Here is a 21,392-nt window from a genome sequence, read left to right as displayed (position 1 = left end):
CCGGCTGGGATCCTTTGGACTCGGCACCGAGTACGTCCTCGGCGGAAAACACTCCTGGAGCAGGCTCCTTGTGTGTGTTGGCTCAGCCTAGAAAGGAGGTACTGTACAAACTGGCACTGTCGCTTTCAAGGCAGGTTTCACACTACACACAGGCCGAGGTCCTTTGAACAGGTTTCCGAGTGCACTCCTGGCAATGTAGCCTTATGTTACTCGCTCTGGTCCTGGTCATGCTTCCTCTGGTCCTTTCCTCCGTGCTACCTCTCCATTACTTCTCGGGTTCTTTCAGGCTGGAATCTAACCTGGCATGGTGCCTCCGACCAGTGGGTTAGAGCATCTCTTGCCAGGGTTGGTTTGGAGCCTCGCCCGCAACCAGTAGTTGGCACTACTGTTGCGGTCCTTCGCCGTTTTCCCAGTTCTGTAGCTTCCAGCCGGGGCAATCTTTATGACCATGCCCCTGCCCCCCACACTCCAGCATTGGAGAAGCTTCATTGTGACCTCTCTTGGCCTGCTCTTTTCTTACAGCAGTTGCTGAAGCTGCTTCGTCAGTTGCTGCACGAGTAGCGCCAGATGGCTGATCATCTGGTATTGCACTACTGCAGTCCTTTCTTCTTGTTCTTTTTCTATGGACTGGACAGCCATTGATTGGCGCTCCCCGTAGGTGTAGGCCCTGCCAATGAATGACGTAGGCTGGAGTCGTTCAGGGTGCTGCAGAACAGCTCATTGGCTATGTCTGCTCAGTAGGGTGCTGGCAAGTCCCTGTAAGCTGTCAGCACATCAAAGATGGATTTCATTTGGTTTGCTTGGCTACAGTTCTCGGTTTCCTATTGCAGAGCCTCTTGAAGCTGGCTGCCTCAGTCCATCTGTTGTCCTCGGTCACTTCCGAGAAATGGCTGCTGAGAGACTGCGTCTCCCAAGCCAGAGTACTGAGCTGATTTGAACTGGTGAGTCCAATGAGCCGGGGCCTGGGGCACCATCATCCTTTTCAGTACTTTAGCCAAATGGTTTGTATCTCTATCTGCGCTCTTAAGTGCACCTGATGGCCATCCTGATGCCAACCCTTACGAGAAAACCTATGAGACTTTCGGAGACAGGCTGCCCTTGCGGCAACTAAGGCTAGGTAGTCCTGTCTCACGTCACTCGGTTTTTCTGAGGCTATTCGCTTATTATCCCCAGCTTAACCTCAGGATAACTGATTCTTGTGGAGTCGGGATCCACAATTCCACTGTTGCCACCAGTGTAAAGGAAGTAACCGAGTTCTTCTACGTGCTTCCCAAGAATCAACCACTCGAATACAAACCAAATAAGTATATTTTTCGCAGCAAATGCAGTATATAAGGGTACAGTTAAATATGCAATAAACATAAGTAACTGCACAGTGTGAAAAGTTTAGGTACTCTGCTTTTGGTCACTTACGGCATCTTTTATAGCTCCTAGCTTTGTCTTAGCTTCATCCTTCGGTGGTAGGGCCGACCCTCGGCTGACCGAAAGTGTTACCGAGGGCCGTGTCTTCTACCGAAAGGTCATCTTGGCGATCGGCCACCACAGATGGTTCGTTTAATTATTGATCATATAAATAAATGAATTTGACACTATTTAAACTGCACAATGGGAGGCTTCCTCCACTGAATCTTTCACTCCTACTGGTCAGTCTGTTTTCACTGATTTTTGTGATCGTAGGGTTTTATTCATGTTTGAGTGTGCTCAAGGATGTTCTTTGCTGCAGTCTGGAAAATAGCCTTTCCTCTATAAGAACAGCTAAAATCATTGTAATTCATCACATGATCATAAAAAGTCTTAAACAGTTCAGTAGCCGCGATTGCTGTTAAAATCTTCAATTAATTAGAAACAATGTTGGCACATGTCAGTGCATGATCACTGTCCATTACTACTAATATTATGTCAGATTTGTCATCCTTTACAGTTCACCATAAATCGTCATGGATACAGCTCACCTAAAAATGATATTTTCCTAATAGTGAGCTCACTGCAATCCACCGACTATGAAAAAATTCTTGGCTATCCTAAATTTAGAAAAATAGCCAGATAAAACATTGATGTATATCCAATCCAGATTATGTACATGTACATTAAATCAGAATTGATCCATGACAACTTTGTTTTTGTATTGCTCATATGTACATGCATATAGTGTTATTCTATATTCGTGACCATTTCTACTAACTAAATTTTGTAACATGTCTCTTGTATGGCCTTTGAGTGTCTGTTACAGCATTGGATTGATTTCTTTTTTAGTTGGATTGAAGTCTGAACAGAAAACCTCAATTGGTGATGAAAGCATCGCAAGACTGTTAAAGTCATGCACGGCTCTGGAAGCTGTACTAGAGACTGTCATAGATAGCACTGTTTCCTTTGGAGATTTTGAGTTTCTTAATCAACATCGACAGAGACTCGTTGAGTTGCGTGTTGTGACAGAGCGCTTTAAGACGGCAGAAAAACTTGTCGAGGAGGCCTTTGTTCTCAGAGCAATTGAACTGAAAACATATCACCAATTTCACACTGATGTTAAAAGTTTCCTCTCCTCGTGTGAACCATACTCGATAGGTCAGTCAGGTTAATTTTGCACTTATATGACATGCTCAACAAATGGACAAAACTGTAGTAACACACATGCAAAAAATTAAAAACTGAAATTTGAGAAAATTAATAAAAAATTGTAACTGTAACTGTAAGTCAGTGCCACTTTTTGAGCATTGTGAGAGCCATAATTGTGTAGTGAACCAATTTTAATGAATACTCACCGTTGTAACCAATAACACAACCGATAAGCTTTGCTCATGCTATTTTTTGTATTCTTCTTGGTTATTAATGCACTGGTTTGAAGCAATAATTTTTGACCAGTTAAGTAGGGGCAAGACAATTTTTGGCCTGATTGTAACGCTCAGGACATTTGAATGCTTCCTGCATACTTTTCAGCCCAGATGAATTTTTGCTGTCATTTATGATATTTTAAAAAGCATTTGACACCAACTATCACTGATTGAGATTTCATTCTTGACATGTAATGCATTAGGAAATTATTACTATATTATATTAAAGCTAGTGTTGCCCGCAGGACCATAATTTGACATGGAAAGCTACTCTGTGATCAAATGAAAAATCTTCTAAAGTTTTTGACCCATGACATTATTATTCGACAAGCTCATATCTCTAATATCCTTCTACTAGAAATACGTACCATTTTGTTTTTACGTCCAAGTTTAATAGTTCTGTGAGGTTTGAAAGAAGGACCACCTGTGACACACAGGAATGTGACGCGTGGGACAAAAATAACATGAAAAATCCAGCATTTTTCTACGTTTTGTTGTTGTTGTTGTTAGGCAACAAATTGGCATGATTTGGAGTTACAACATCAATGGTAAACATACAGTTGTAAACAAACTAATAATATAAAATTAGTATATCTCATACTTATTTTATGTAAACATGAAACACATACAACTCGAAGATTGTCATACTTTCATGCAGTAAACCATTTTTTATTAAAATCGTCATATTCCGCCACTATTATTTCCTCGTTTTCTGATACAAAAGCATCTCAGTGACCTTATAGTTGTCACTGGTGCAATAACTGGAGATGCCTTAAGAAGTTCCTGTCGGTGGTTCTTTTGTCGTTCGGGTTTTGCCACAGGAGCTTCTTGCATGCACAATGCATGTACATGTACTTTATAGTGTAGCTACCTGCATTGGCTTCCTTTATAAGGATTTCTCCAGTGCTGACTTCGGAGTCACCGGCCAATGCGACCAACATCTGTGGGAATACTGTGTCAATATTTGTGAAATGTCTCCTGTGGTTACCTCTTGATTAGGTTCACCTCTCTGTGTGGGTGGAATTGGCTGCCAATTGGAAGGACACCATTCTATCAGAACAACTTCACCATCTTCTTTAATTGCTGTGATGGCACGATCAAATGCCATGAATTAGAGGTGCAGTGGACCAGCGTTCTTTGCAGATCCGCGCGGTTTCAGTAATCATATCTTCTGATATGTAGAATATCTTTATTGATTTCGCTGATTTGAAAGTTATTGTTGTCGCAGCTCCCGCAAATGACTTTGCTGAGTTTACGACTCACTTTGCTGGTATACTGCCATTAGAACCTGTTTGATGCTTTACCCCAATGCCATCTACTGCACCTTTACCATGCAATTTACTTTTTGTAACCATATTTTAAAAACACACACATTTGGTTCAAAGATTACCTCATGATTTGACGGCATGACAGGTGTGTGTATCAAAACGGTAATCTAGACAAACTCCATATTCTGAGTTACAAAACATCGCAAATTAATTCAAATTCTTCATTTCTCTCAAATAAATTGGCTTTTTCAACTTGGAATATTCAGCATTGCTTTCACATGATACGGTATCAAAGTGAAATTCCAAACAAAGGCAGACATCTGTCATTTTATTGAAAATGTCCCGTGCGTCACAAATACTTCCACTTGTCTATAAAACAGAAACTTGCCGTATTTTCAGCAAATTTGCGAGTTTGGCTTGGACATAGCAGTCTAAAATCAAATTATAGGTAATAGTTTTTACCTCAGATAGCTTAGGAAGAACAGGCTGTAACTCGATGCACTAAAATTGTGATGTGCAGGACAAACTATTCTTTGCTTGACTGAATGGTAATGATAAACCGCTTTTTTTTGGAAAAAACACCTGGGCTAAAAGCTCCACTATTGTATTGATTATAAAATGGAAGCAAAATTTTGTTCAGGATGAATAGCTAAGTTTGAGAGAAGATGACCTGTTGTCCCGCGCATCACTCACCATACCAGAAAAATCTACTTGCATGCCCCATATCACCATGAGAAAAAATTCCGTTATAAAAAATTTTCATGTTTCTTTGTCTGAACATGTTTATTCACTGATAACTGAAAAGTATGATCACAAAAGGTAGAAAAAAATTGCCTTTGTGTGTGACACTACGCTTGACTTTGTCCGTAGGCTATATCATTGGGATGTCTGGGGACAAAAGTTGTCACAAAATACAAGTAAAGCTGTTCCAATACATATTGATTATTGCAGCATTTACGAGAGTTTTGGCTTTTTTGTGAGCATGTTCTTGTATTTTAAGTTAAGCCAATTCAAATGGATTTAAAGTTCTGTTTAAAAGGCATGTTTAAGTTAAAAAAATTTTAACATCATCCTTTTGCGGCGAATATTTTTAAAATCACCGAATTTCAGGTCATTGGAAGCAAGTTTAACACTTTTTTGTAATCCGCTAAAATGTACATGCATATTTGGCCTCGGCTCATAAACAACAAAAGTCTTGATCAATCACTTGATGACATATATAAAAAATTGTTCGTTGTTGTTTAGAGCCGCTGACCAACAAATGAATGGGCATTCAAACTTTAGATAAGAAGAACTTGGAAGAACTGATAACTGAATAACTCAGTAATCTTATTGGATAAAACTAAACCACCGCTAAAATAGATAAAGGACTACATTCACTTGCATTTACTTCCATAAATTTGAATATGGTAAACGCTCCTACATCGAAATTAATCCGTTCCAAGAACGTTTGCGTTATAACGACTTTGCGTTATACGAGCAGTAAAATACATGTAAATTTCCTGATTCATTCCAAGATCATCCCAAACTCATCACTTTGGCCTTTCAAATAGGAAAAACCAATCCTAACCTATTAATTGAATAACTGTACAGTAACTGCATTATTGGTTTGTCTCGGCAACTTTTTTTTGCTTATCACTTTCACTTGGTTCATGATTACGGTAATTTTATGTAGGGAAATTCACACCTTCAATGACAATTCAAATCAGTTTTTTCCATTCTTTCAGAAAGCAAGGCCTATGCGAAAAAGAAAAAAACAAAAATTATTGTATATGTATGAAATAAAGTAAAATAAAAATACTTATTTACTAGTACATACATATTATTACATTATATATTTACTATATATAATATGTATTATATTTGATGCTTCAAATGACTTTAATTTTGGTGTTTCTACATAAAGACTGCTTAACAATACGATGCTGCTAGATTGTTTGACATGAACATGGGCTATAGAAAGCCTTTAGTGTGTCATTTTATTCAAACTGTTTTTTGCTGTTAAAATGCAAGAAAATATTATAATGTATTGCAAGAATTTATTACTTGATATGTTTGTGTCTTTAAATCTATCATACATGTACTTTGAAAAAAAGAAGCTCAACAGCTCTGTATTAAAAAACAACAGCTGCCTTGCATTACATTGCAGAAGTAACTAGTTAACTGCAAAGTAATAGCAGCTTTTTGGTACATTTACTCTGTGATGCTTAATGAAATATATCCTTTAATTTTTGACTTATTGCGAAAAATTTAAGGAGTTTGCCCCTTTAATTTTTGCTATAGCTTTTGTGACTGAGGTTTCATTTACTTCATTAGGACCTTTTTATTTTTCCTTCACATTGATACATGCCATGATCATGTATGAATATAATAAGTTTAGTGGAAAGCGCTATGCTCAAATTTTTGTAACATTTTGCCGCCATTTTGTTTGCAGGTACCGAAACTGTTAAAGATTGGCTTCGTAGACCTATCGATTCTTTGAAGTTCACGGACACAATTGCTTCCCAGTCCATGTCAAGTAACACAGTCATCATCTGTGATAAGCTCCCAGGTGATATCCGCAGCATACTGGATGAGTTCAAGAGACTCAAACAGCGTGTACTGTTTTACAATATGTTCACATCTAAACTGAAACACCGCTCAAAGACAGATCTTTCGCAGCTCGCTACTGTGTATGGCGAAGCTCTCAAAGATTACCAAGAGCATGTGGAGTGGTTCAGAAATGGTGAGGTCTTCTTATATTAAAGGGATTATTTTCCATGTCAGGATTTTACTGCTGATAAGTTGATTTCATTGCAACCCTCAATTTGATGGTTTATTGTTTTAATACTTTGAGTTTTAAGCCTCTTTTAGGTTGGTTTTTACATTTTCACTTCTATCATAAATCTGAATGAACCTTGTATTATGACTTTGTTACATCTAAAGGTTTCTAGCATCACACATACATGTATGTCTTTGAAGATTAATCCTCACTTTTTATAGTTGAGAATTTTATTTGTGCTTATGTGGCTGTTTGTCTTCTATAGGCTCCCTCAGTATTCAAAAGCTTCAGCTAGTTTTGAAGACATACTTCAGTGGTGATAAGTCTAAACTGGTCAATGAGCTCGCTGAAGAGCTGGAAGATCATGTTTTAAAAACGAGAAAACAACAGCTTGAAATCTGCGCTGACCTTGGCCAATATCATCGAGGTGCTGAAATAATCCTGCAGTTGAAAAAGCAATTTGAGCTTACAGGGGATTTTACGGCAGTGGAGAAGATATTGCAGTCAGTGAGTTTTATCTTAATGCATGTGTGATCAGTTGCAATGTGTGTCATAGGAAAGCCCACGAATTTTGTTATACTTGATAGGTTTGTCTTAGATTGCTACATCCAAATCATAACAAAACATATTGAAATGGCTAATTGAAATTGAAATTACCCAAACTGTTGATGGCAATTAATTTTACTAACTTCCTTTCATTAACAAATGCTCGGCAATAAACATCAATGATGGATAATCAGAAGCTATATTAGTGGAATTTCACTGTGCAGATCAAATAAAACAGCCAAATTGGGTCTGTTTCGACGAGCCCGTTAGTTTTAGTTTGCCCAGATAGGTTCACAACAATTTGAAAGGATTGGGATTTTAGAAATTTATTTTATACTCTGAAATTTATTTTATATGGTCAAGAAGTTCAGCTTCAAGCGAGACATTTAATTTGAGGCCACGTTCGAGCGTAAAGAGATTCATTTCACCCCTTGATGCTGTAATTCTGGTTGAAATTCTGGCGTACAAAAAGATTCTTTGTAGACTTATTCGATGGCATATTTAAACATATCACCAAAAAGATGGCAAACTAAATGATCAGCCTAACATAATGAATCTTTGTTTTATCTGTTGTTTTACTTTCTCTTTTTATTGCTGTCTCCAGCTATTCTTGTGTTTTTTTACCAATTTTATGTTTGGCTTTGTTACTGCTGATTGCAGTGGTCATATTTGAATAGCCTTGCGATTTTATTTATCGCACATTTTATTTATAACAGTTCATACTGCTTCAACCTATTGTAATTGTTCAACTTTTCTGCATCGACTCAACTGTGATTCCTTTCCAGTTTTATTTTTCTGTACTGTTTACACGCTAGTCTATATAATTTTAAGCACAACTTCATCAGGTTATTATGTAACATTAGATAACTTACTTTCACCGTGCGAATTTGATTATAGAGCAAACATATTTGGAAAAGAAAATCTTTGTCAAAGTTGTAGTTATTTAATCAATTGATCAATATATAGTTCAAGTAAAAAAATGGGAGAAATCCCATAGCCTAATGACAACTTTAAAGTTTTGCAATAATTATTATAACTAATTATAACTAATTATTATTATAACTAATAATTATTACAACTAATTATAACTATAATTATTACAACTATTATTTAACTGATCACTTCTATGAACTAACAATTTAGAAGTTCCCAAGTAAGTAGTATTAGTGTAACAATTTCGACTAACATCTTTCACTAGAGAACATATGATTTAGTTGACGAGTAATCATTTTATGTGGTATTAGTGTGTAGTATTAAGAATGAGCAAAGCAGCTTTTGACAAGCATAATTTACATTTAAAAGGGTTAGATTTTTTAAATTTACATCCTTGCTAATAATGGAATTCAGTACATGAAGTAGTTCATTCGCTGAATGCGTACTTGAGTCTATACCCCACCTGTTTTATCTGCTATCTCTTCCTCAAAGATAAACTTTATATGTTGTAACAAAGCGTGAAGGACAAAAGTTTGTATAAAGATGTTGGTAGACAAACAGATTTTTCTATTTAGCTGTATAGATTTCTACTAACACTGAGCAATGATGAAATTAATTACACCGGTGTTAAAGGTAATTGGATCCATGTTTTATGTATGACTTGACTGTTAGTTTTGTTTTAAAATATTCACTAGCATATATATATATATATTTTTTTTTCTATTATTGTAGAAAAATCAAACATTGCAACTCAAAGACATCGGAGCTGACTTGAGAGAAAGTGCCAAAGCTTTAAAAACCATTGGTGAAACTGAAATAAACTGTCTCAAAGCCTTCCTTGAGTGTAAAGAACTTGTTGACTGGGCACACGAATCTGTTCATGGTAAATGTTTGAAGAACTGTTTATTAATATTTTGAAAAATTCATTTACAAGCGAAATATTTGCACAGTTTTCATGCTGAACTCTCCTATTATGTTTATATTACCACTTCATATTGTGGATAATCCAACATCTTTTTGTTGGTGGGGTGAAATTAATACCTATTTATATGCTCAAACATTTTTAGAGAAAGACATAAGCAACTTTGTTGACGTGGCTGGAAGCACACTTGGTGAAGACGATTTGGCAGCTCAAAAGACCAGCTCATTGTTAAACGCTCTGACTGGTTATAGTCCACTAATTTACCATCTGAAGAAAAACTCCAGTTATCAGCAGTTCATAGACAAATGCACTAAAGTTTGGACTTCTCTCAAGGAAAACCAAAGTCTCGTGAAAGATTTGGTAACATATTTGTACATCTTGAATGATGTTGATTCTCCATTTTGTTTCCATAAATAAGAGTCAAAAGATAACCCAGAGATTGTTGTTAATTTGTAGCGAGCGTCTGCAACAGAGTTGGAGTGGCTAACAAAGGTCAAGGACAATTTTGGGAATATGGAAATTGATTCTATTGAGCAAGCAAATGCTATTAACCTCAGCGGTATTTACTATGTCGGTCGATTTCAAGATGTTAAAGACCAACAGTTCAAGGTTTGTTAAGAAAATCAAGCTAATTATTTTTTATCATTCAGCTCTGGTCCTCCTGCTGACACCATGATAGATAGAAGTTAGTGCTTTTAGTCGTAGTTAGTGCATTAGTCTCTGTTATGGTTTTTTTTTTTTCAGCATAGCCTAGCAAATTAAATTTAGGGTAGGATATTCAAGTCTTCAGTTTTTGGAAAAAGTTTACTTTAATTTTGGGTTCATGCACTCTCCTCAAAATTCATGAAAATTCTGTTACAATTGCAATAAGTATTACTGTCTTACATATATGTAAATAAGTGCTTAATTGCATTTCGCATTTGCTAATCTGTATTTGCCTTGCAAGGATGGTAATGAGTATCATACAGCATTTAATCTGTGATCGAATTATTTGTAACAATGCAGTAATATTATTAATAAGACCGGACATATATGCAGTAAAATAAACTTAGATCGTAGCTTACTACATGTATCTTCAGATTTTGCCAACAAAAAATGGCATTTCTACATTACAAATTTTTTCCTTTCAAAATCTAATTGTTTCAACATTTAGCCAAAAGTTCATTGTGCTGCAGTGGCATATGTTCAATTATACAAATATAAGCTGCTGAATCTACAATTCCTCTAAATGTATGTTGGGGGTTTGTCAGTGGGGCGTTGAAATTATGTACCGGCATCAACATCTCAATATTTTGATTTATGGTAAAAACAATATGTATTTGTGTCTTTCAAGCTGCTCTCCATATAATAGGGTGTTGGAATACTAAGCCTGTTCAGGGTCTTCAGGGTTCAGTGACTAAACCTGTTGCTTACGCAATATTTCATATTAGTGTTGGTAATGATCTATTTAAAAATGAACTGTTCTCCAAGTTCTGGTGCAGTTAAAATTAAAAATTCTGTTACTGTTATATAAAAAAAAATTAAAAAAAACAATTTCAGATTATGTAAGTTTGCTGAATTCAAACTATCGTGGTAGAGAAATGTTGCTCATATTGATAGACAGCACTGCGGTATATACTTGAAGCAAAACATAATTATGTGTCACCAAAGAGTTAAGTGGGATAACAGCTGACTGATAATTTTATTGGGAGGCTTTGTTTTTGTGACAAATATTAGGATATCTTAAACATAGTTTCATGTAATCCTCAGGCAAAAAATAGTGTGTTTTTCATAGCAGTGTATTATGTTGATGATCTAAAAGTCAATTGTGGGTTACACAAATCTAACAACAATGCATCATGTTTGTTGTTAATATAAGATCCTGCTTGTGTACAATCGTGCTAAGCCATTATCAATTGTTGAACCAGGAAATTACTCCTGATAAAAATAACTTTCTGTTCCATAACAATATTTGCGAATGCATAGACTTTGCCCCTGTCATACTTGCTTCAAGGCCGATACAGCCTTGCATGTCAAGTAGTTTGTTGAGGCCTATTTTATTAAATTTAATTCATTTATCAATAAATTTATACAGTTTGATATAATAAAACATACTTTGGGAATTAGTTTTTGTTGTTGTCATTATTGGATATTCTGAATGAAATGGGTCAAAATACCTTTTCATGTCGATTTGATATTTTGATAAAACGCGTTTAAAACTGCGTTGAAAGATGAATACAGTAGGTGCTCCTACAATATAAATAATCCGTTCCAGGAACGTTTAAGTTATAGGGATTTTATGCTGTACGAATAGTAAAATACATGTAAATTGCCTAATCCGTTCCAAGATCTTTCCAAACTCACCTTTTTGGCAATGCGAAAAGGAAAAACTAAATTTAATTTTTTAATTTGTTGGTTGCATCGTAAATGCGGTATCATTAGTTTGCATCGACGACTTCTCTCTTTTGTCTGATCAATTTCACTGGTTTTATAGGGTCTGATCGTGGTAATTTTACAAATATGTTGATGGTGAACGCACATCTTTAATGTCCATTTACAACGAATTGTTTATTTTTCTAGACAGCAATGTCTATTCTGCAAAGTAAAATTAATGACAAATATTTTATGTCTACAATAAAGCAAAACAAAAACATATTTTCACTATAAAAAGTGGTGTCTAATTATTTGTCATCTATCTGTATCCAGGGGTCAAGGTTAGAATGAAATATAACTTTCGACGATACTCCAGCTAGTGACATACAGATTGGTAGACCTACGCTGTAACACCTGCGCTAATCGATCGCCTTCAAGTATTTATGAACTATTGCACAGCTAATTATTCTCTGTTTCCCGACATATCTGGACTATGTATCACAACGAACTAAAATGTTGTGAAAGTTGTATGTATAATAGATACAACACTAGACATAGGTCATTTTTTCTTTCACAAGTGCGGGGAGATATGTTACCATTCAAATAAAATTTGAGAACTTAGCCCGAGTTCACACTTCACGTTATACGGAATTTTTACGTAGTACGAAGCAAAAACTTTGCATAAATGTTACATACTTATAGGATGTATATTTTATAGGAGGGTTTACTGTATCAATATTTTTGGATTGATATAAATAAACAAAAGAATTTGTACGATTCTTTTACATTCTACGTGAGCTACTGATCAGTTATTGATATGATTAGCAGTCAGCAAAGAAAGGCTTGATTTTATCTGAGTTTAGAATGTACTGCTTGCCGTTCTTTTACATTTTCAGTAGGCTAACATTGCAAGTATTCAGCACTTTGCAAAAGGAAAGAGTTTTATTACATTATAGATATTTTAGTTGAAACTATCCCTTTCCTGCATAGCTAGCTTTCTCTTTTTTTAGAGTGCTGGAGATTTGATTCGTTTGAGTTGTATGGTGGAAGGAACCAAGACTAAAGCGCAAAAGATAGGCGCAAAAAGATCAACGAAAGTCTACACTAGCGCTGACTTGAAGGACCTGCAAAGCAAGTTGACTCTTGTAGCTGGAGACAAACAAAGAGAAAACCAGGAAACTATTGACAGATTTAACAGGGTGTGTGTTGGCATAACTCGGTGTTAAGTTAACCGGTTGTATTTTTAATCAACTGATGTGGACAAAATTATGACAACCTGCTGGATTTTACATGATCACCACATTTGTGTTTTTACAACTTCTTTACATAAAATTCAACATTCTCATACATTGGCGAAGAAATCTTTAGTCCCTCACTTTTTTTTAAATACGTGTTGTTGAAAATTTCCTGGTGTTTAGTTCCATTTCTTTTCAGTAAACTTGGAAAGATTTCATTACAGTTTAACAACAGACTAATACTGAGTATTAAATTGACATTTTTACCATGATCATGTGTTAGTTTTCTGACATGTTTTCGACGAAATAGTTCATAAAGTGTTTGTTTATTAGAATTATGAGTTCGAGTATTAATAACAGAAACCACAAAATGTCTAAATTTGTGGTTTTTTACATTTTCAACCAACATAAATTTAAGTGTATTCTTTGTGCGAATTTTTTTTAGCAAAATTGTTGAGATGTGGTTTTGCTGGGCAGTTGCGTTTAACTTGTTTGCATATAAATATTTTTATGAGGCTTAGTTCTCGCATCTTTTAAAACTTTTATTTGTAGTTTTTTATCAACTTGCTAGCTTTTAAATATATTACAAACTAAAATTTGAAACCTAGTTAACCTCTAAAGAGATCAAATTAACCTATGCTTTCTACCTGATATAATCGTGTTTTGGCAACAAACCTTCAAAACTGTTGAACTTGTTTCAATCCACATTTTATTTCCATGTCAATTAATCTTCATTTGTTTTTGTAAGACTCTATTATGAGATTAGACTCTACTACTACTACTACTAGTACTACTACTGTACTACGCAAAAAAGCGTCTTTGAGGTTTTTTGAGTTAGCAAACTTCTTGATATTTAGATGAAGGATGCAATTGAGAATTTGGCGAATGCCTACTTGGACATAAGGAGAGAAGGCTGCATCCAGTTTGATGAGCTCCTTGTAGTTATTCACTGTGACAAAACAAAAAATGTTGGCATGGAAGTGAGACTACAGTCCATCAAGAGAGTCTTACATAATAGAAATGATGCAGCAGCTGATGCTCTCAAGCATTGTGAGACTCTGTTCCAATTCTTCACCCAATGTGTCAGCCGTTGGCAGGACATCATGAAAGATCATAGAAGGTGATTAATTATCTTACATCTACTCAATGGTCAACTGGAAATAATGCATTTAATTTGGCTACCTGACCAAATGCTTGAATCTATGTTGGCACACGGCTCAATGATACCATTAGATAATATTGTAAAAGAAACTGCTGTGTTCCTTTACTGTTCCACATAAATCGAATCACTTGAGTAACAGGCAATAACTCTGTTTCTCAAATATGTAAGGGTACAGTTTAAAAATTGCGCTAAACAAACAGTAAACTGCACGAGTGAGGCTTTCAGGCGCTATGCCTTTTCTGCTCATCTGCTATCCTTGTGTTCTCTTCTGGCTGGTAATCTCCGTCCCTTCAAGCTTGGCTGGTCGCGTGTATGCGACACGACTTCAGTATTATTAAGCCCAGTTCGCACGCCGCTGTAAGGAGCTGCGGTGGTGCAAACGGCGGTTGCTGAGAACTAGCGGGAACTGTCGGCAATTTTTCTGCCGGCAATGGCCGCGGGTAAAGCTCAACTAGTTGAACTTTTCTACTGTCCCTGGCATAGGTCTAGTGTAGGTCGCAGGATGTCATTGGTAGTGAGAACCATGCACCAGCGGCCCGAGCACCCATAATGTATTGTGCATATGATTTCCACGAGGGGTTTGGTGCAAAAATTGATGGAAATTGCGCAAAAATCTGACCTTGACGAGGCAACACATATTATGCTTAACTCCATCCGTAAAAGATACCGTTTTTTAGGAGCAGACATTTTTTCATTGCATGATTATCGCTGGTACCGTAGGCACTGAGAACATGCAGCCTCCCCTAGTACTGCTGATGACCACAGGCACGCCGCTGGCTGTTCACGGTGAGGTGAGGATTAGGCTTCAGCGAGAGTGTGCCTAGCTTTAGCCGAGCTGGTTATAGCCTTGTTAGCCGATCCAACTTTATCCTTCATAGCCAGAGATGGTTTCAGCCATGCCACCTTCACTCTTGTCGGCCAAGCTGGCTATAGCCAGTCCGTGCCAATTGTACTTGGCCGACTGGCTAATTTCCTCTAGGTTGGCTGATAGTGGTACAGCTGGTTAATGACCTCTTAGCTGGTTGACTATGCGCTAGTGTTTTGCTGGCTTTCACCACAATAGATTAAGCTTACACCTCCATGCGAAATATATTGCATTTATTCATGAAATGGTGACAGCATTTATATCCATATTTTGTATTTAGGAATAGTATGGTGCTTAACTACTACACAACGGAGCAACTGGTTGTCCTGAGGAAAGAGCTTGGAGCTTTTCTAGAAAGCAAGAAAGAGGAAGGCTTGCAACAGGTGTAGTGTTATAACTCATTATAACTGCGTGATTTTAAATCATTGCATCAAAAATATTTATGAGTAAACAGTTGCGCTGACCCAACCGATTCAACCACACTGAGGTGATGACTTATTAATAGTTACTATGACTATTAGAGATGCCCCGATTCTAAATTCACCAGCCGATTCAGCTACCGATCCGATATACCGATCCTAATTGAAAAATAATCCGATTCAGATCTTTTGTGTTGCATAGATAGTTGTTCATTTTATTATGCAAATACAAACATAATGCAAAGAAAACATGAATATTATTGTATTTATTTGTTTGCATTTATGGAAAAAATATATATACATATTCACATACTGACATACCGTGCATGTAGTAACAAAACAGTCCATGTTTCTTGTAACTTGTAAATAAAGGTAATTACTGTTAGTGGTACAGTTCTATCTGTGATAACAAAGTCCCTCTTCTATTGTTGGATGAACTGCTGTGCCTGTACAAGTTTAGAGCAAATCAATGTTTCTTTTAATTACCGTTAGTTATTCAATTATCTCAGTAAGACGTCTCTTTCTTCCATCATTATCAATGTAGCCAAGCGTACTGAAGGGGGAATTCATTTGCCACAGATGTTGGAAGACAGGCTACATACCGATACGCCACTGGGGTTACCGTTTTTTTTGTGCAATACAAACGATCCATTGTATCGTCAGGATCAAGAGAGTGATAGATAACTTTATGCGTCGACTGTTTAAATTACTTTCATAATGCTAGTAAATAGAAATATTACTCTGCGTTCTTGTCTCCTATTTTTGTTATCTTGTTCGTGATTGCCTGCAATAAATCCTATCGCTGTAATTGGGAAATACCACACTTTTTGTTTACGTTCTGGCTACAAAGTTTCCTTCGCTGTGTTGATCAGACTATAGACATGAAATAAATTGTGTGGCAGGCCTGAAATTCATTAAGTAAAAGTAAGAAGCTTACAGCTGATGATTTTTTATTAGTAGAGCAGGCTAAAATACAGTTTTCTGTTAAATGGTTGATCTGTAAAAAGTATCGGAAGGTTTAGATTTTTTAAGAAAAGATCGGCCGATACCGATTCAGATACTTGACACCCATATCGGCACCGATACCGATTCCGATACCAAAATCGGGGCAACTCTAATGACTATCACACGCAAAATCTTTACCAATCAAAATGATTCTAGCTCAAAACCTGATGATGTTAATCTCACATTCCTTTAGATCATTAAAAATTGGCTTGTTCAGTAAGAAATGGTGTTTACAACTTTTGAATTTAACTTTTTTTGAATGAGTTATGTGGCTGTGAATTCATAAAATATTTTGTTATAGCTAGGTCTAAAATAATATTCTGCTTATACAGACAGCTGTGCGTGTTTTCGCAGCAATGATATACTCACAACAATTTAGATACAATAAAGACACATATAGTAATGGTTGGATTATTAGCAGCCAAATTTCAAATGTGTGAGGTTGTTGGCCAATTAATTTAGTATTTGTCAAAAACATTAAAATAAAATATTGTAAATACAGTATACATGTCAGTTTATCCGTTGTGATGTCGCAAAATGTTTAGGACTCTCAATATATTTTTAAAGTAATGAAATTTTTCTGTTTGTCATTGCGGGCGGGCAAAGTCAATAGCTGCAGGGTTCATTATTTTGGAGGCTTTGCAAAGTTTATTGTTCACTACTTCCTTATTTGTCAAGGCTCTCTTACATAATAGTATTTCTGTGCAGCAAAAAGCGAATACATAATGGCTTTACAATAGAAAGTGTTTTACAACACTCTTACGCCAAAGTAAAACATGAATGAAGATGTAATGCCTATTTAGCTTTGCAAACAATAAACAGTGAGTGGTACAATATATTTCACACTCTAATCTTACTATTAAGGTAGGTCATTTCTCTATTCATTTCTTGTGTTAGTAAGAATTTCAAATGATAGCAGATCATTCAGTGAAAGTAAATAACCTCTTCAACGAGCCTTTTCAACCTCCTCTTTAGTTGTTTTTAGCAATGGCGGATAATAAACTTTACATAAATTTAGATTATTTTAATACACTTTTTGTCGATCAGTTTATAGGTTTGTTCACTTACTGTTCACACTGGCCATGATATTTGCTTTAATATATTGACAATAACAATGCCCTCTGATAAAGATTCATTGCCAACAAGAATAGTTTTCTGAGACTTGTTCAAAATATCATTTCCATTGGTGTCCTGTCATTACGGTAGATGCCCATACAATGTAAATAATCTATTCCGAAAACGTGTAGGGATCTAATCTGTTCCAAGATCTTCCCCAGCTCACCCCTTTTACCTTTGAAAAAACTAAACTTAACTTTTTAATTTAACCCTTTGGCTGGATAAAAGCCCCGGAAAAACAACTGCAAATTGTGTAATTTATTTTTCAAAATTCAATAAAATAAATATTCCATGAAAAAAATTCTAATAATAAAAACTTTTTGTACATAGTCATTCATTTACGTGTGCACTACTACAAAAAAGCTACGACTATGTACAATTGTCTATGTATGTATTGCTTAGAAGCATTCCTTTCGGCAGAGTCCGACGCCACAGCGTAGCCAAAGCCAGTAGCATCGTCCGAGCTGCCATAACCATCACTTTTGTTTGCATATTCAAAGTTTTGAGAGTTTACATCACTACCATCATCCGAACTATTATCATATTGATCAGACAAAAGATCAGTAACGGTCACGGGATCAAATAGATCTTTATGTTTTCGTTCTGAACGTTGAGCCGTACGTTAACTGGTTTTTCCAACTTTCATTTTTCAAATGAGTTGCGATTTCTTTAGCTTTTAGCACAAAACAACGCCTTTCGTATGATCATTTTATGTTCTAACTAGCTGTGCCTTCCGGTGTTGCCCGGGTATCAAAAATCGGCTTATAAACAATGAGAGTTGTCTACCACTTGATATTAACTTGGCACATTGCCAATGGAAAATAGTATTGAAATCAACTTACATGTATAAACAATGAGAAGTGATGAGAGTTCCCTGCCACTTGCTGGCAGGCAACTCCCTAGCAAGTGGCAGGCCATTACCAATGGCCTGGCATAATGCCAATGGAAAATGTCCGTAAGCTTGCTAAGGCTTCTAATGACGGTATGCCATGACGGTGCGTCAGCCAGCCAAAGAGTTAATGACTGTACCGTAGCTGTGGTATTAATAATTTATATCCACAATTTCCTTCTTTTTATCACTTTACATTCGGTTCAAGGTCACATGAGTGCGGTAATTTTACAGTAAGTCGATGCGAGCCACATCTTCATTGTCAATGTCAAATTTGTTTCACTTTCTCTCCGCTGCAACATCTTTGCTGAAGCTAAATAAGATAAAATACTGTATATGTCTAAGAATAAAGTAAAAGGAGCCTATATCTATAGATATGAATCTCGAAGTTGTATGTATGTGTTTCGGTTTGTCCAGCTATAGCTATTAAAATTTAGGAATGACAGATCACATTTCATGCTGGATTTGATCTTGGAACTTTCCATTTACCACGCTAATATCTTACTAAGTAAGCTACGTGAGATGCATTGAATTCTAAGGCGATATGAGCTGTTATGTCGGTTAAAATGGGCATAGCATTCTGCGTTACGCAATGTGACTAAAGCTTGCTCTCACGGCACATATAGGTATGTTTAGTAATACGGATAGAAGCGTACTCAACTTAGTCTTTGACAATATGCCTGGCTAATGGCAAGTGGCAGGCAACTACATTACCTGCAATTGTTTATAAGCCATTTTTTAATACCGTGCAGCGCCGGACATTTGGCTAGTCCTGGCTATGATAACAGTTGTCTGTCCGTCTGTCTCAAGCCCATAGTAGAGGTTAGGGTACATAATTGATTTTCAAATACTCGAACTCATGACATTCAGCTTGGTAGACCAACACTGTTTCACCTGCACCAATCAAGCGGCTTCAAGTATTCCTGAATAATTGTGCAGCTAATTATTCTCTGTGCTTTATCTATACACCTGATGATCTCTCCTGTGTGATGATCTCACGGTGTACTAGACTGCAAGGATACTAGTATGTATAGTTGATACCGCAGATACACCTACATGTATAATGTACATGTAGTTCAGCTCAAAAATGTATATATACGTTTTTGAGCTTTTAAAAGCTTGTAATCACCTTTCCACATATTTTTCACGTACAACACAACATAGTAAGACATGGCGAATCTTTTCATATCAAATAACGGTAATGTGAATTTTGTTGCAAGTCAACCTTTAAGGCTAACTATGGGACTCTTGTAATTCAAATCAAATTTGAGAACTTGCACTGAATTGACGCTTTACGTTATATGAAATTTTTTGCATAGTTTGATGCAAAAGCTTTATATCAATTCTTTACATTCAGGGGAATTTACATCATAGAAGGTTTACGTTATAGTAGCATTTGCTGTATTTATATATATAGGTATATATACATGTATATAACAACATCATGCAACACAAACTTCACATAAATTTTTTGTGTTTGATGGAGTTGATGTAAAAAATAGTTTTACGTTATAGAGCTGTCTACTGTATTTCCATTGATGTTGAGCTTGACTGGAAATTCAGTTGCAAGATTTGTACTAAGTAGTAGTTTTCATCTTTTCCAAAACCGTGTGTCCACCATTTTGGTTTATTTTCAGTTTGTTTGACATTAACTTGACACTCAAGCTTGTTTTGTCTAAAGATGCTTAAAAACTTTTGTTGGATATTGTAAAAAATTTCAATTCTAACGATGATTGACTTTCTAAGAATTAGTCAAACAGAATATTTGAACCTGCTGAACTAGAATGCTCTATAACTATGAAGTATGATAACTGGATTATGATTGGTTAGTTAAACCACATCACATATTTGTGAACAGTAGTATATGAACAACATTTTGTTAATTTCAGTCTCTGCCCCTCCTTGCCTTGATCCACCCAATTACATCTCAAGCTCTTCATCAACACATCACAAAGTATACTGCTAAACCAGATCCATTGGTTAGAAACGAGCCAATGAACACAAAATTAGAGTATTTGTCATACGAAGAAATGGACCAGAGTAGCCGTGACTTTGTGGACAGTCTGTTAGATGAGCATGAGGATTTTGATGATGGCTTAGCACTGCAAGCTGTCAATGAACTGGGAGTAAGCACAGATTTGGGTGAGTTGTTGTTGTAACTTCATGGAGTGGCTGCTATCATTTAATATATTTGAATAGTCCTAGTAGACTACTAGCAATAAACAGATATGTCTTCCAAGGCAAAGCAATCAAATATCTGAATTAAAAAAACTATTGTATACAAACACCTTGAAAAGTGCATGCGACTCTTTTTAAATCTTCTGTAAAGTTATTTAAACCATCAAAATTGTTTTTAACTTATGGGACAATAATATATACCTGTCATGATTTTAATATTCACGTGAAAAGAGACAAACCTCATATATTTATATGTATATATATATTTTTTTTTCTGCCTTACGATATGGAACACAACGTTTTTGTCTTCGCCATACAAGCACGAAACTTTTTTCGACTTTTTCCGCTATACAATAGCAACAAAATTTTCTCTCGAAATTAAAATTGGCAGTCGGTTGGCAACGGATTAAGACAAAATAACGAAGATGCTGGTATGCTATTTGCTGAAATCTCTCCCACAACTCCTGAAAAAGACACGATGCTTGCTGGCTCGCTATTTCAATTCAGGATTATTCGTTATAAGTTATAGTAAAAACGATGTCGAAAACAAATGAATGATAACATTTTAGCTTACAACAAAGTTGAAGTTTAGTTTAGTAAAATAAATTCTAAAACTTAGCTTTAATATGTGTTTAGTAAACATTATTATACATTTGTCTCATTAATACATTCATCTTGTAGTAATATATATAATTATATACCGTAAAATCTCTAATTGAACGCCGCCTTTATTTGAACGCCGCCTCCAATTGACCGCCACCCTGAGAGAAGGGTTGAAAAATAGGCTGCCACTCTCCAATTGAACACCACCTCCATTTGACCACCACTTTGACATTATTTGATCTTTACGAGCCCATTCTATCAACTGATCAGTAGAATAGTGTCCCCCAAATCGTATTAATAACGAATCGTT

The 21,392-nt window shown here is 36.0% G+C and overlaps 1 protein-coding gene across 1 annotated transcript in view; it reads left to right on the top strand.

Moving 5' to 3' along the window:
- Window positions 1–21,392, top strand: part of LOC137394078 (E3 ubiquitin-protein ligase rnf213-alpha-like) — a 159,964-nt gene that overhangs the window by 39,252 nt on the left and 99,320 nt on the right. The window contains exons 24-33 of the mRNA XM_068080796.1: window positions 2,254–2,562; window positions 6,531–6,821; window positions 7,123–7,364; window positions 9,069–9,219; window positions 9,404–9,618; window positions 9,715–9,867; window positions 12,621–12,809; window positions 13,703–13,965; window positions 15,153–15,255; window positions 20,191–20,443. Of these exons, the coding sequence (XP_067936897.1) occupies window positions 2,254–2,562; window positions 6,531–6,821; window positions 7,123–7,364; window positions 9,069–9,219; window positions 9,404–9,618; window positions 9,715–9,867; window positions 12,621–12,809; window positions 13,703–13,965; window positions 15,153–15,255; window positions 20,191–20,443 (2,169 nt within the window). The remainder of the gene's footprint in view (window positions 1–2,253; window positions 2,563–6,530; window positions 6,822–7,122; window positions 7,365–9,068; window positions 9,220–9,403; window positions 9,619–9,714; window positions 9,868–12,620; window positions 12,810–13,702; window positions 13,966–15,152; window positions 15,256–20,190; window positions 20,444–21,392) is intronic.

Source organism: Watersipora subatra, chromosome 4, assembly GCF_963576615.1.
Source record: "Watersipora subatra chromosome 4, tzWatSuba1.1, whole genome shotgun sequence".
NCBI lineage: Eukaryota > Metazoa > Bryozoa > Gymnolaemata > Cheilostomatida > Watersiporidae > Watersipora > Watersipora subatra.
This window is presented reverse-complemented; position numbering and strand designations above follow the sequence as displayed.